Source organism: Cercospora beticola, chromosome 9 (assembly GCF_033473495.1).
Source record: "Cercospora beticola chromosome 9, complete sequence".
Taxonomy (NCBI): domain Eukaryota; kingdom Fungi; phylum Ascomycota; class Dothideomycetes; order Mycosphaerellales; family Mycosphaerellaceae; genus Cercospora; species Cercospora beticola.
The window spans coordinates 159,668-173,392 of NC_088943.1; the positions used below are offsets into that span (position 1 = coordinate 159,668).

Below are 13,725 nucleotides of genomic sequence, written 5' to 3' on the forward strand. Positions count from 1 at the left end.
CGCAGCCGCTCCTGTTAGCTGCGCTACTATATCATGAAATAGAGAGGCTCCATCGGCAGAGACAGCATCTCCGCGTTTTCCAGACACACTCCCCAAAGCTCAGACCACCCGTCCTTAGAAAAGTATCACGGTGGCCTCACCCTATATCCTCTCCCCAGAATTAATCTCTACCAGAATTTCAGCGAGGGTACCCGCGATGTCTCCAATGAAACATCATGTTCAGAGTCACGAAATTGGTACGAGTATTCGAGCGTCCCACGAACGAAGTCAGTCCTTGATGCGTCTTTCCAACTATATGTACTACACTGCCCCCTCGTCATATCCCATCACATTCGTTCAGACTAGCGAACGCGAATCAGAGACTCACGAACAGCCAACTACTTTTCGCTCCTTCTCACAAAAGACGACCACACATTACGCTGCCAAAGGCTTCAGACAGCATAGTATACCCAAGCCTCCTTGTTCGAGAAACGCTTTCAAGATGTACGGCCAATCTCTCCGCCTCGCCAAAAAGGCAAGCAGAGAACACGCCGCTGCTTCTGCCGTTCCTCCGCCCTCAGCGGCACCAAATCTCCGCCCATCAAAGAAAAGGGCCGCAAGTGAAATTTCGGGAGAGAAAGAAGAGAAGAAGACTTTTCCTCGCTCCCTCGCCAAGCGTCGTAGTGCTCAAACCACACCTCGCTGTTCCTGCTATTCTTCCAAGCCCGAGCCGGACTCTAAGCCCACGAAGGAGGAAAGGAGTAGATGGGCCGTTCCGGAAGACTCTGATAAAGAGGTCGGAGGAGAAGAAGTCTCTCGTCCTGTTTCGCGTCGCCGTCCTGGTCGCTCCGCTTCCGTCCGCCGTTCAAAGCGCATAGATAGCGCTCAGCCTCGCGTGGGATCTCCCGATGCCACACAGAAATCAGGAGAAGAAGAAAGGACTCCTCTCGCAGAAGAGGAAGTCCGTCTCCGCGCCAGAGTCGGTCCCGATGCCAACACGCGTCAACCTCGTCTCCTGATCTGCCGCTTGAAGATCTTCAGAGATACTGCGACCTCTCCCTCCTGCCGTCTCCAGTACGTCGCGAAATTCTTTCTCGAGGGAGAAGGAGCTGAGGTGCCTTGCGGAGAAATCGAAGCTTGGAGACTGTTGGCTTCGGAGAGTTGGGATGAATTACTTCATCTCGATCATGCAAAAATCAAGAGGAGTGAAGACACTCGAGGGGAATGTGCTCGCCTTCTCCAAACTCTCTTCCTTCCCTCCGGCCTCATAAAACCGGAGGTGAACAACGAGTTGGGCCTCTCGATGGCTCAAGATCTCATGCACATTGAGAGTGTATGGATCTACGATGCTTTTGAGAGAATGGGTCTCCTGCAGTACGTTCTTCGCGGTTTCCGACTTTTGGTGACGAACCATGCCCTTGAAGAGCGATATCGTTTCTTGGGGGTTTTGTTGTTGGCGCCGGGGAAATTTGATGACGAGGGGATGAGTAAATGTTGGAAAGGGTTGGAAGTGGAGAGGGTGGAGGAAATTTTGATGGGGGTTTATGAGAGGAGTGGGAAGTATAGGGTTGTGGTGAAGGATGGGTTGACTGAGTGGTTTCGGACTACGGTGATGGGGAGGTTTGCTTGGGGGTGGGATTGAGGTGTTTTTGTCTCTGGGGAAAGAGAGGGGCCAGAGGGAGTGAGGAGGGGTATGGGTTTGATTTTATGCATTGTAGATTGACAGAATGATAATGTTAATGAATTGTGTTTCAAATACCTCTACGGATATCATGCCCCCGTGTCTCGCCACGCCAAAATTACAAATCGATGCGTGCAACAGAAGCATGCGACCTGCTCACCGTCTCTCTAATATCTCTCAACTTGCAGTGCCATTCGAAATCGCCACGAATAAATTCTCATGCAGGATCTTCCGGCAGAGCGACGCCACGCCAGCTCTGATGTCTCCAATTTCGACCAACGATCCATGCAACTCTGGTAAAATACCTCCGAGTCTCACGATCTCCACACCTGGCAGAGAGCAAGCGTCCCTCTGTCGGACAAGGCCTTACAGAGCCATCAAATGGGCCCCAGCATAGTCTCCAAATCGATGTCGAAAATCGGAGCGATGCTACACCAGCTCTTGTGCCTCCGATTCTGATCAACGATCTATGCAACTCTGGCTACACACGCCTGAAACTTGCGACTTTGACAGCCAGTGGAGAGTGAACGTCTCTCTGTTCGACAAGAGCTTGCTGAGCCATCGTGTAAAAGCCAGCACGTTTTCGAAAATGATGTTGAAAATCAGAGCTATGTTTGAATCTTTTCGATACCTCTGACTGACAAAAATGGTTCCGTGCAACCCGAGGTGCAGACGTCCGGAATCCGCGACCCCTATACCCAGCCGAGAGCGAAACATACCTCCATTGGACGGCACTACACAGAGCCGTCGAATGTATCCCAGAAGAGTTTTCGAATCCACGCTGAGAATCATAGCTATACCTGCATCCAATGTATACCTCTGACTCGTACGAGTGGCTCTGCGCCAGTCGATATACAGACGTCGAGATCTCGTGGACATGATAATAGTCAGAGACTGCTTGCTGCTTCATCACCCCAGAGTCTACAGAGCCGTCGAATATACCCAAGCAAGGTCTCGAAATCAATGCTGAGACTTAGAGCTATGTCTGTGTCCTAGATACAGCTCTGCCTCATACAGTCCTTCCGTGCTATAAGTTATACAGACGCCAAACTTTCGTCAGATTCTGGGCGGAAGCGTCGTCCATGCAGACCGCTCGGCACTGTTTTGGACTACAATGAACACAACAGTGTGATTGTCAACAACTTCCCGGTCAAGTACTCAACAGGAGATATTGGTCATTCCTCTCGCGGAGATCAACTTCTGAGTCGACCTGAGCTCGCAGACCTGAGCTCGCAGACGTACGTGAGAAGATTTGCGACGCAATTGGAAAAGTCGAACGCTTACTTGGTTTTCTTTTTTTTTTTGCACGGGCCCACTAGCTCATAGAGAGCTACAAGGAGAACACAAGACGTACCTGGAAAGAGTTCCCATATCTGTGCCAGGAACATGCTGAAAATCATTTCTGGTCAATGCATCGAGATCAGCTTCAATGGGAATGAAATTCATAGTCTACTTGCGCGGTTGTCTCACATGTCGAATGCATTGCACGGTGGCCTTCTTTCGAGATCTGCTAGAGACTACTTGTTGCTCCATTATCCCTAGCAATTGCTGAGCCATTCCGCACAACCCAGCAGAATCCAAAACCGCTACTAAAGATCAGAGTCACCTCTCAGTCCTTCATATAGCTCTAATCCCACCAACCATTCATCCCCACTCGACATTCAGATCCCAGAATTCCCTCCATCGCCGTACAGCCAACAACGACACCCAAATCCCAAGACTGATCGAGAAGATGAAGAATGATGCCCAGTACGATGACCCCTTCAAGTTGTAGTATCGTCTCATCTCGACTCAGAACAAGCTGCGCCTGAGACGTACTATCGCATTGTGTGATATACCCGCACCTTTTGTGATATTTCTGAAGTTGGACGGAGGAAAGGTTGCTGCTACATTGGGTTGTAACATATAAAGGCATGAAGAGCGAGACCGCTTGATTCTGCTTCAAAATCTATTTGTTGAAAGTCGGAGTCGTGCTCAAATCCAACCAAAGTGGCTCTTAGAAGTCTCGTTGAGCAAAACAAAAGGAATGTCTTCGTGACATGGTTGGTATAATTTCGTCAGGCTTGCTCGCTTATATTCATAGCTATGTATAATGATTGTGGTCCAATGCCATGCCGTTCAAAATCCAAGGGTATCGCGGTCTTCCATGCCATACAAGATACACGCACCTCTATTCCCAACGCATTCATAACTCTGTTCGCATTCTCATTTCCATTCATCATCGAGCCAACCATCATCATCCTTACAACAAGATAGCAGCAGCAGCGACACCAACGACACCAGCCGCAGAGCCCATGAGTCCGAGACCAGTGGGCATAGCGCCAGAGTCGGTGTTTGTCGGGGTGACAGTGTTGCCATCAGAGTCGGTCGTGACAGCAACGCCGGTGGCTTCAGCGACACGGATGCCGAAAGATGTGCTGAGGGAAGTGATGCTGCTTCCTGCGCTGTCGGTTGTGGTGACAGTTGTGGTTGCTGTGGCGGTCGTTTCGGCTGTGCAGCCTGACCAGGTTGTCCAAGGTGCGGAGGAGCCCCAAGGGCCGTCGGTCCAGCCTGTGATGTCAAGGTTAGTATACGTTTTCTTCAGATGTGAAGGGGGACAAGCAGAATGTAAGACTCACCAGACCAAGTACTCGCGGGACAAGCATCAGTTCCCCACCACTGCGTCCAAGGACCTTTCGTCCACGACCCACTCGAAGCCCAAGGCCCGTTTCCCCAACCACCACTCCCGCGACCTGGTCCAAAAGGTCCATAGCCCCCAGCGTTACCAGGCCCGTGCCAGCCTACAGGACCATTCCAGAACCCTTCACCTCCATCATTGGTAGTCCACGCATCAGGCCAAGCTTGACCTCCCACAAAACCATTACTCTTCCACCAATCGCCCGCACTCGAAAGATCGCTCGGAAGAGGATGCGCAGAAGTAATACTATCCCACTCAGCGGTGTCCGTGGGGGCAGCAGTCAAACTCGCAGTGGAAGTCCAAGACGCGAAATCCGAGTAAGCGGAAGTTGGCCAAGGCCCTGCGCCTCCACCCCATTTGCCTCCTCCGCCGTAGCCAGCGTGAGCGGAAGCCCAAGAGGACCAGGCAGATGTCTCGGTCGGGAGACCTTTGGAACTGGCCCAGCTAGCCCATTCGGCGCTGTTGGTGGGGTAACCTGTGACGCTGTTTTCGCTGGCCCATTGACCCCATGCACCATAGCCGTCTTCGCCGTTTGCGCCGCGGCCGCCGAAGCCTTGGGGAGAAGCGAGGGCGAGGGTGGAGAGAGTGGAGAGGAGAGCGGCGGTGCTTGTTTGTTTCATCCTGGCGAGGCTTTTGGTTGTTGCTGTGGTTAAGATCCGGCTGAGGTGTGGATGTGAGAGATAAGAAACAAAAGAGACAAGGAAATGGAGAAGTGTCAAGCTTCATATACCCAGCTGTGTCCAAGAATGGCACAGCATGTCAGCATCCCTGCGGTGATCGTGAAGAAAAAGGCTGGGAGACGTTGGCGGTTGACGACGACAGACCTACGCGCATCCTCCTGCGTTACTGTTGTTGTTACTGCTGCTCACATGGTTTCGGAAAATACGCGTCATGCCGGCAGACGCGCAAACAATGACCGCCGTCAGCGACCAGCGCATGTCGTTATTTGCGGAGGATCGACGCGAGGCTGAATTGTTGGTTGGTGGTGGAAGAGGAGAGAGCTGAAGTCGGTTCCACTGCAGCAACGCCCCGGATGCTGGAAATCGAGGGCGGAGAGCCGGTGCCAAGACGGGGCACGTGATATGCCGAAACGGTGGACCAGCAATGAGGTCGGAGAGGAGAGGTTCTGCGATCGGATTCCGATAGCAATGTCAATGGGAGCCATTCCTGAGTTATCTTTTATGGAGTTGTAGTGATGCATATTGTGAAGGTTGTTCCTCATACCAGACAGTGGCATGAACAAAGACTGTTATCCGTCCCATGACTTTCTCACCCGGTCGCCGAGGAGACTTTCCAACAGCCTCCCATTGTCGTTGACAACATCTCGGACTTCCACCGCCATCTTGCGGGGAGGCGAGCACTCCCGAACACTCCGTTGCAGCTCTTGACCCATTCTGAAACGGCGCCCCAGCACGAACCTCTAAGGTCATCCGACCACGCCTGGAGCACGATCTGGCGAAGTGCCACGAATCCACTGCTACGTGTCTATGATACTGATACTGATGGCTTTCACAGCTTCTCAGTCCTTCGAGATGCCTCATACGGGATGTTCATCGTCCAATGAGAAGATAGCACCGCTCCGACCCCCATCGTGATCACACCGCATCTCCAAGAACCCGTTGCGCGGCCTCTCTGCAGTCACAGCTGCAACTCTGCAGAATCGCGATCCTCATCAGGCTGGCACTTGCGTACTCCCCAGAGAGGCGAAGCTTGGCCATTGCTTGACTGTTTGGACTTCCAGCGCCGACCAACTCTGCACTTCTTCCATCCAATCTGCCTGATTGGCTGTACATCTGCAGTGTCACGATGCTGTCAGACCGGGCTTGCGCGTGCTGGAGTGCAGGAAGGCTTGGCTGAGGACACTGGCGAGAATTATGTCAGCGCCGCGTGGCCGATGCGCTGATGCAGGACTTTGTGCCATTGAATCCGCTTCCTCAGGCCGCATCGAAGGTGATAGTACCGTATGGGATGAGATGAATGGTGAGGAGACGCACGAGCTGTGTCACATCTGCTGCGAGCGTAGAATTCGCACGGAAAAAGTGGAAAGTGCAGCATCTAACGCTCATGTCTTGGTCCGACGCAGTCCGCGGAAGAAGCTCTGTTCTACGCATACGCTTCGCCAAATGCGGCCGCCCAGATCACGCTCCTCAGCAACAGCTGCACACACTTGCGGCGACAATCTCTCCAGCACTGAGAACACAAGCAACTTCAAACCTCGCTTTGAAGTTGGGCAAGCGAAGGAGCAGTATCCAGCCAGCATCTCTCCACTGTCTCGGAAGTGGCAGACATTCAATTCCAATGTCTGGGCTTGCTTGATGAGCTACGCGAAAGGGGCAGGCTCTTTGCAAAAGCATTCGCCTCCTCAACTTCTCTCCTCCTTTCCTGAGTTCTTCACTGATCTTGATACCAGGCTACTGCTATTTTCTCTACCCACTATACACATCCTCAGGATACTATACTCATATCAATATCATTGTTGTGCTTCTGCTGTGGCATGGCTATCGTAGAGAAGACCTGCCAAGATATCCTGCTTCATGGCCATCAATGCGCATTCCCGGCCTCGGGTCGACAAAGGCACTGTCTTGCACAAAGACCGCGACCTTCTGGTAATAGCATTGTCGCCAGAAAACTTCTTTGATCGATTTTTGGTGCACTGACAATGGCGTTGAGATTTCTTTCATCCTGGACAGCGCCATTGTTGGAAGATGCCTCTTGTGAAAATGTACAAGTATGGTTCTCTGTCGGGCCTCACTACAGTTCTCAAAACTCACGAACCCAACAGTTTACACATTTGCTGCTTACCTTCCAACTCGAAATTCAACACTTCGAATCTGCAGGACAGACTTCGAACTCCAAAACTAAGATCCAAGACCAACAAGTAAGAAAATCAAAATAACAATGGCCACATCACACCCATACAGACAGGACGACCCGGCCGAGCACTCCAATGCAAGCTTCTGGCGCGAATACGATGCGGCAAGACCAGCGAACCAGACCATCCGCGGAGAGCTTGCCGATCGTAAACGAGCCCTGAGATCCATCGACGAGGTACAGGGCGAATTCGAAGGCGATGACTACTGGGCACTCGGCGCGGATCCGAACATAAGTGGTGCAGAAGCGCTCGCACGTATGAGACGTGAAGGCGCTGAGCGGAGTGAGTGCGACCCCGACCCCGTTGAGGTTGTTCGCATGCACGGCCGACGATATTTCGGCGACGAGGATCTTGATGATAGTGATGCTGACTCTGATTCCAGCGCGGAATGCGATGAGCTGTGCGATGAAAGCGACGACGAGAGAGAAGCGGCAGAACATTCAATCCCTGTTGCACGAATGGGTCCGGCAACGTACATGGCACACACCATGTATGGTAACTGGCGCATCACAAGCCTCGTCGCGGCCTTTGAGAGACTGCAAGAAGCCGACGACCTAGAAGACGTCGCGGACGAGTCTCAAGAGCTTATTGACACTACGATCCACGTAGCACAGCACGCACGTCTTCCGACTGATGGTTTCGACGCGATTTTCCAGGTCGCTCAACGAGACATCCTGGCACGAGAGGAGGCCAGACGTGAAGAAGAAATCTTGAGTTACCAAAGAGAACGCCTGGAGCGGCTGGACAAGATTCTCGATGAGCGGGCAGATCTCGAAGCGAACCTTGCCATGAACCAAGAGCTCATCAAGCGCGAAACAAGGGACTTCAAAGAGGGACAGGCGATCTGGAAGAGAGATGACCCCGAAGGCTACGTGAACTTCGAAAGGTTCAAGACCGCCACTCACACCAGCGTTGCATCGCAGTACGAAGGCTCAAGCGTCAACTCCGCAATTGTTCTCGAGTGGGCGATCCTCTGCTGGGGTATTGGCGTCTTCAAGTATCCCGATTTCCTCGTCGACAGCATCCGCCGTCTCGCTCGGCTGCATTACTCTCGAGTACTGCTCACGTACGACATCCATGGCAGCAAATGGGAGGAACACACTTGGAACCTCATCGAGGCAGAGGCTGGTACCTATCCTTCATGGAAAGACACGCCGCAAGGTCGTGCTCTCGCCAAATGGGAATCCAGTGCTGATGGCCAGGTTAACGAAATGCACCGGCAGAGCTTTAGCCGCTACGGGTATGAGCCACAGCCTGCTGTGGGAGGCGAAGTCCTACAACCCAAGGGCTACGCCAAGTTCGTTGAGCCGACAGATGTCCCTTTTCTCCGCCGACTGGAGATCATCCGCGCGGGCTTCGATATTCGCGTCGTACGACACGCACAATCCTTGCGAGATCCTGAGCGAGTGCGCAAACTCGCCAATCCTCAATACGAAGGTCGGACTGTAGACAGCCACAGAAATGCTGGCTTCGGTATCTTCGCATGGATTGCAGGAGCGGTCAAGCACCTCGCCGAGGACCCGCACGAGCGAACCAGCGAGGAGAAAGAAGTCCGTCGACAACTGTGCACGGATATGATCAACTTCAGCACGACTCTGAACCGGGAGAAGTGTGTCCGCAAGCTGATGAGATTAGCCATCGCAAGCGTCTTGGTGCCTTACAGCGCCTTTGCCGGCTATCACGGTTCCACAATTGCCATTCCACCAAATTCTCGACCAAAGAGAATTACACAGCTGGAACAACAGGCCCGTACTCGACGGGCTCAGATCATCCTGGTCCGAACCGGCCAACACAATAACGGTGCTTGGGTGCCCCGACCTCTTCTACTCAGAGTGGAGGAGCGAGTGTCTGCTCCGACGCTGACTTCGCCTTGTTCGCCGACGGATGGCTGGGAGACCGATGACGAGGCGGATCCCACTCCGCCGTCTTCGCCTTCACCTGTACGATAGACTTCGGAGGAGAGCGCACGGGAGCAAGTTGGTGGCCGGTGTTCGGTAGGCTAGTTCTGAGCATCTCAGCGATCGTTGCATATGACGGAAATAGTTTCGCATTAAACAATCTTTTTTCACAAATTGACTTTTATTCTCACTACATCTCACTTGCAATTGTCTCATCATAAACAGTACCATACAGCAATATTGTGGTCGAAAACATAGAGAAATCTCGTCGAACAATCGAATCTACAGCGATCATCAACGGGAAGTGGATAATGAATCTGCCAAGGCTCATCACTATACATGCGAATCGTTGCGATCCTGAATGAACTCTGCTCATGTCCACCATTTACAGGTAATGTAGTGAGAGCTTCTTGTCTCGTATCGCAAGGACCCATAACGTGCCAAGAAGATGCGTCTTTGTCCTGATGAACTGACTGCCACCGATCTTGTTCCCCAGCTTTTCTTTGTTCTTTACCACGAGACTGGGGTAGGTACAATACGAACCTGTTGATGACTACAGCTTCGACGATCGAAATGGAAAACAAAGAATACACGAATCCTTCCCTCCACCACAGCAACTCTTGATCATGAAACCTCTTTTCCAAGCTTCTCTACACCATCACCACGCCCATCCTCCACAACACCCAACAAATCAAAGCCACCCATCATGAAACTCCTCACGGCCCCACTCATATTCCTTCTGGGCACAGCTGCCCTTGTATCAGCAGACGCCCGCTCCGACTGCGAACACTCACATCCCAAAATCTTCAAACTCATCCAAGACTTCTGCGGGGGAAAAACAAACATGGTCGTACCAGAGTACTATACACAAACAGGGAAAGTGGGACCAAAGGATAGTAGGATCTGGATTGATGGTATGTGATTCCCGATCCGAGAAGCGAAGCTTCGAGGGAAGAGACGCGTAGAAGCGTAGCTTCGAGAAATCCCAAGAAAAACAGAGTAATAGAAAGAGGTGTTGTGAATGTGAAGAGGTTGACAATTTGTAGGAACAATGAAACTCTTCGCCTGCAACCCACCCCAATGGGTCCCCATGCACATCTGCCGAGGACAGTTCTATGATATGTGTGCTGCGCATAAGAAAGTGGGATTGTTTGGAAAGGGAGGATGTCAGACTTGGGTAAGAAGAATCCACACCCCCACGCATCCCAAAATGTCTTCTTTCGTTTCATTTGTCTTCCACTGACTGACGTCTTCTGTGTTGAACAGCGAATCCAATACGCCACCGACGCGAAATTCCCCGCTTCTATTGACGATGTTGACTTTGGGTTAGGAGATGCGGATGAGGAGAAAGGCAAAGGGAAAGGGTTTACGGAGACGGCGAGTGATGCGGCGGAGCAGAATCAGGAGTGGATGAGTCAGAAGGATTGGAAGTTCCCACAGTGAGGGGAGAATGGGAAGGAGAGTGGGGTTGGGATGGGTGGGGACGAGGATGAGAATGTGAACACTGTTTCATTCTTGCGTTTGACGCCGCTTTTGTCTCGTTGTGGTAAGCGACAAATTGAGTCTTATCGAGAATTTTTCAAGCTGCCCTTGCGGATTGAGTCGCAATTCTAAATGGCATGATTTCGTCCTCGCCTCGGCTTTTTTTCTATGCCACGCCGTACGTCCAAACATCATCGATCGCACTTCCATACGTCAATCCGTGTCCAAACGTGAACACAGGATTGCGTGTATCGAATGGCACGTCTTCTGCACTCTCATCGACTGCCTCCGTGCTTCGAGGCAAATCGAATGGCAGGCGTCCTCTCGGTTCAGCACCATTGACGCCGAAGAGCACATCAAGCAGGGCCTGGGGTCCAGATCCGTAGCTTCCAAGCACAGCTGCAGCTTGTTCGATGATCTCTGGAATTGCCGCTGGGCGTTCGAGAGTGATATCCACAATTGTTGGCACAGCTTCGTAGATTGCCGCCTGTCGAGCTTGTTCTGTAGCATTGAATTCCAGTGAGCCAGCAGCGTAGAGCTGGGAGCAACCGCCTTCGCGTGGTTCGCTGGGGGCGATGAGGCGGAGGATGGCCAGGTCAGCGTCGTTGACGTCTTCGACGACTTCAAGCCCGCGGCCTTCAAGATAGACCTCAGGGAAACCCTCGATGTAGACCTTCTTGCCAGCCCACTCGTCCTTGAGTGGCAGAATCTCATCTTCGTTGGTGAGAAGCGTAAGCGAGGCTCGCTGAGCAGCGAGACCAAGCTGAACATATTCGTCGTTGCCGACAATCTCGTTGGCGCGCTCAACAGTAACGAATGGATTATCGAAAAGTCCAAGAACAAATTTCTCGCGCAGAAGGCGGCGGGCGCTCTGTTCGACACGCTCTTCTGTGATGTTACCCTCTTCGACGAGCTGAATGATAAGCTCAGGTCGCTCCTCGCCACCAAGCTGGTCCACGCCGGCGTTCAAGATACGTGCCACACGCTCGAGTTCGCCAAGGCTTTCCAGGCCCCATGCTTGGGCAGGAATGGTTTGTCCAGCGATCTCGGTGTCGGTCACGATGCCCCAGTCGGAACACACGATTCCGGTGAAGCCAAGCTCGGTTTTCAGGAGATCAGTAATGATGCCTTTGTTGTAGGCAAATGCGACTTCTTCGTATTCTGTTCCGATGGGTCGAGTGTAGTACTGCGAGAGTCAGCATACTGAGCGTTGATAGTTCAGGCTGAGGAGAGCTACGAGCTTTGTCAAAGCTCATTGGATGACTCACTGGCATGATCTGGCGCTCGCCAGCAGCAATAGCAGCCTTGAACGGAACCAGATGTGCGTCGAAGTTGTTTCCTGGGTATGTCCTACGTGAATTGTCAGCGAGATGCAAAGGTGGAACAATCTTTGCTGTCAAAGCAGGTCAGATAACTCACTGATTCTTTCCATACTCAAAATGGCCGTCCTCTCCGTTCTCCGCTGGACCTGCGCCGGGGAAGTGCTTGCTCATGGTGTTCACTGAATCTACACCGAACTCCTCTCCATGGAAGCCACGTAGTGTCGCCACGACATAGTCGGACGTCAGATTGGCATCTTCACCAAATGTGCCTGGGATACGGGCCCATCGATACTCCGTAGCCAGGTCAATTTGTGGAGAGAGTGTAGTCCTGAAACCAAGGGCCTTGTACTCTTCCCGCACCACCTCCGCGAACTTTTGAGCAAGTGCTGGGCTCCTCAACGCGGCCAGCCCAAGACTGTTGGGCCACTGCGAGAGTTTGTTCACCACTCCGCCGCCCACGGTCTCGCTGTAGAGGTTTCGAGGATCACTAGACACCGTAATGGGGATTCCGAGCCGAGTGCTGTTGCGTGCAAGCTCCTGAATTGCATTGTGCCAATTGACCGCCACTGTCACATCGGAAATGTCGTCGCCGAGAATGAAATGTGATAGATACATCTCGCCAACCTTCGTGCGAGTGTCGTTCCCGCCCATCGACTGTTGTTCTCGCGGCAGTGGCTCAAGAGTGCCATTTGGGCCATAGTTGATGTATGGGTGGAACAGCTGCCCTGCTTTCTCTGCCAGTGTCATGCGAGAGACCAGGTCGTCCAGGCGGTCATCGATGCTCAGCGAGGCATTCTGGTAGGGAAATGTGATGTTTTGCGCACTGCATAATGCTGCCAAGGCCAGCAGGCTTTGAGTCACCGCTCCAGGTCGCATGTTGATCTTGCTGTATTGGGAAATCTGGCAGCCGTATCGCGTGCGTGCACGACATTATATTCATTTGGAGGCCTGCTTCCAAGATCATTTCGACACACTGCTTCGGCGAGTATAGTGTTTCCCGAGACGCTGCAATCCCCGTAGACCTTTTGGATGTCGTGCACGAATGCGAGGAGACGCCAGTATAAGATCAGTAAGGCCGAGGTCCAGAAGACCGTACTCGCTGCCCAGCCAGCACTACGGCTTTCTGAGCGTCCGCCTCGAGGCATTGAGCTGGGGCTAAGCAAGTAGCGTCAGATGGTAAAGACAGATCGTGCTTGGTTCCATGGGGTCCATCGGAGACAGGGTCTGCTACATGAGATTCAGTAATCGCTATATAGGAGGAAGTCAACGTTGGTCAGAAGCCAAGTAGTTGGCGATCTTGGCAGATACCTAAATTGGTATCCGGTTTACCACGACACCTGGTCAGCGGTCGCGTGCCTCGTATACATGTTGGTCGGGCGTGTGAACAGGACTTCGATGCTCGGCCGATGGATTGATCTGTCTCTATGGCCCAGATGATAGTATACGTTCACTGGCAGACGAGGCTCCTTCATTCAACCAGATCATGCTTGGCATTGACAACCAGCGACCGTTGATTGCCGAGCATGGTGTAAGCTGCGAGAACCCGGCGCATCCGGTCTCTCAAGAAAAGATTAGTGAGACGGCAAACAAGCAGGCTGGCAGGCTTGGTCGACGAAGCACGGGAAGTGGAGGTCCGGGCCTGCAGACTTTGGTAAGGTGCTGTGCACGATCATCACAAGAACGGCAGTCGGCCACCTCTGAAAGAGTCCGTAGACATTGGAGCTCTCCGGAATCAACGCAGTAGAGACTGTTATCAGAGCGGCTCATCGCGCTACCAGAAGCCAACAAAACGGCCGGATTCGAGCTCCCAGTGC

General features: G+C 52.5%; 5 protein-coding genes across 5 annotated transcripts; 2 read left to right on the forward strand and 3 right to left on the reverse strand.

Annotated features, from left to right (window-relative positions):
• Positions 1-901: 901 nt before the first annotated feature.
• RHO25_012326 (uncharacterized protein) lies at positions 902-1,393 on the reverse strand (the record flags this gene model as incomplete). The annotated part of the gene is made up of 2 exons (XM_065603521.1): positions 902-1,097; positions 1,155-1,393. The coding sequence occupies 2 exons, from the start codon at positions 1,391-1,393 to the stop codon at positions 902-904; spliced, it is 435 nt and encodes a 144-aa protein (XP_065459593.1).
• Positions 1,394-3,902: 2,509 nt separating this feature from the next.
• On the reverse strand, positions 3,903-4,957 carry RHO25_012327 (uncharacterized protein; the record flags this gene model as incomplete). The annotated part of the gene is made up of 2 exons (XM_023604915.2): positions 3,903-4,210; positions 4,279-4,957. The coding sequence occupies 2 exons, from the start codon at positions 4,955-4,957 to the stop codon at positions 3,903-3,905; spliced, it is 987 nt and encodes a 328-aa protein (XP_023448406.1).
• A 2,278-nt stretch (positions 4,958-7,235) lies between these two features.
• On the forward strand, positions 7,236-9,158 carry RHO25_012328 (uncharacterized protein; the record flags this gene model as incomplete). Its single annotated transcript, XM_065603522.1, has 1 exon — positions 7,236-9,158. One exon carries the CDS (start codon positions 7,236-7,238, stop codon positions 9,156-9,158), a length of 1,923 nt encoding a protein of 640 aa, XP_065459594.1.
• Positions 9,159-10,158: 1,000 nt separating this feature from the next.
• On the forward strand, positions 10,159-10,550 carry RHO25_012329 (uncharacterized protein; the record flags this gene model as incomplete). Its single annotated transcript, XM_065603523.1, has 2 exons — positions 10,159-10,284; positions 10,374-10,550. The coding sequence occupies 2 exons, from the start codon at positions 10,159-10,161 to the stop codon at positions 10,548-10,550; spliced, it is 303 nt and encodes a 100-aa protein (XP_065459595.1).
• A 205-nt stretch (positions 10,551-10,755) lies between these two features.
• Positions 10,756-12,787, reverse strand: RHO25_012330 (uncharacterized protein; the record flags this gene model as incomplete). The annotated part of the gene is made up of 3 exons (XM_023604917.1): positions 10,756-11,775; positions 11,858-11,939; positions 12,009-12,787. 3 exons carry the CDS (start codon positions 12,785-12,787, stop codon positions 10,756-10,758), a joined length of 1,881 nt encoding a protein of 626 aa, XP_023448425.1.
• Positions 12,788-13,725: the final 938 nt, after the last annotated feature.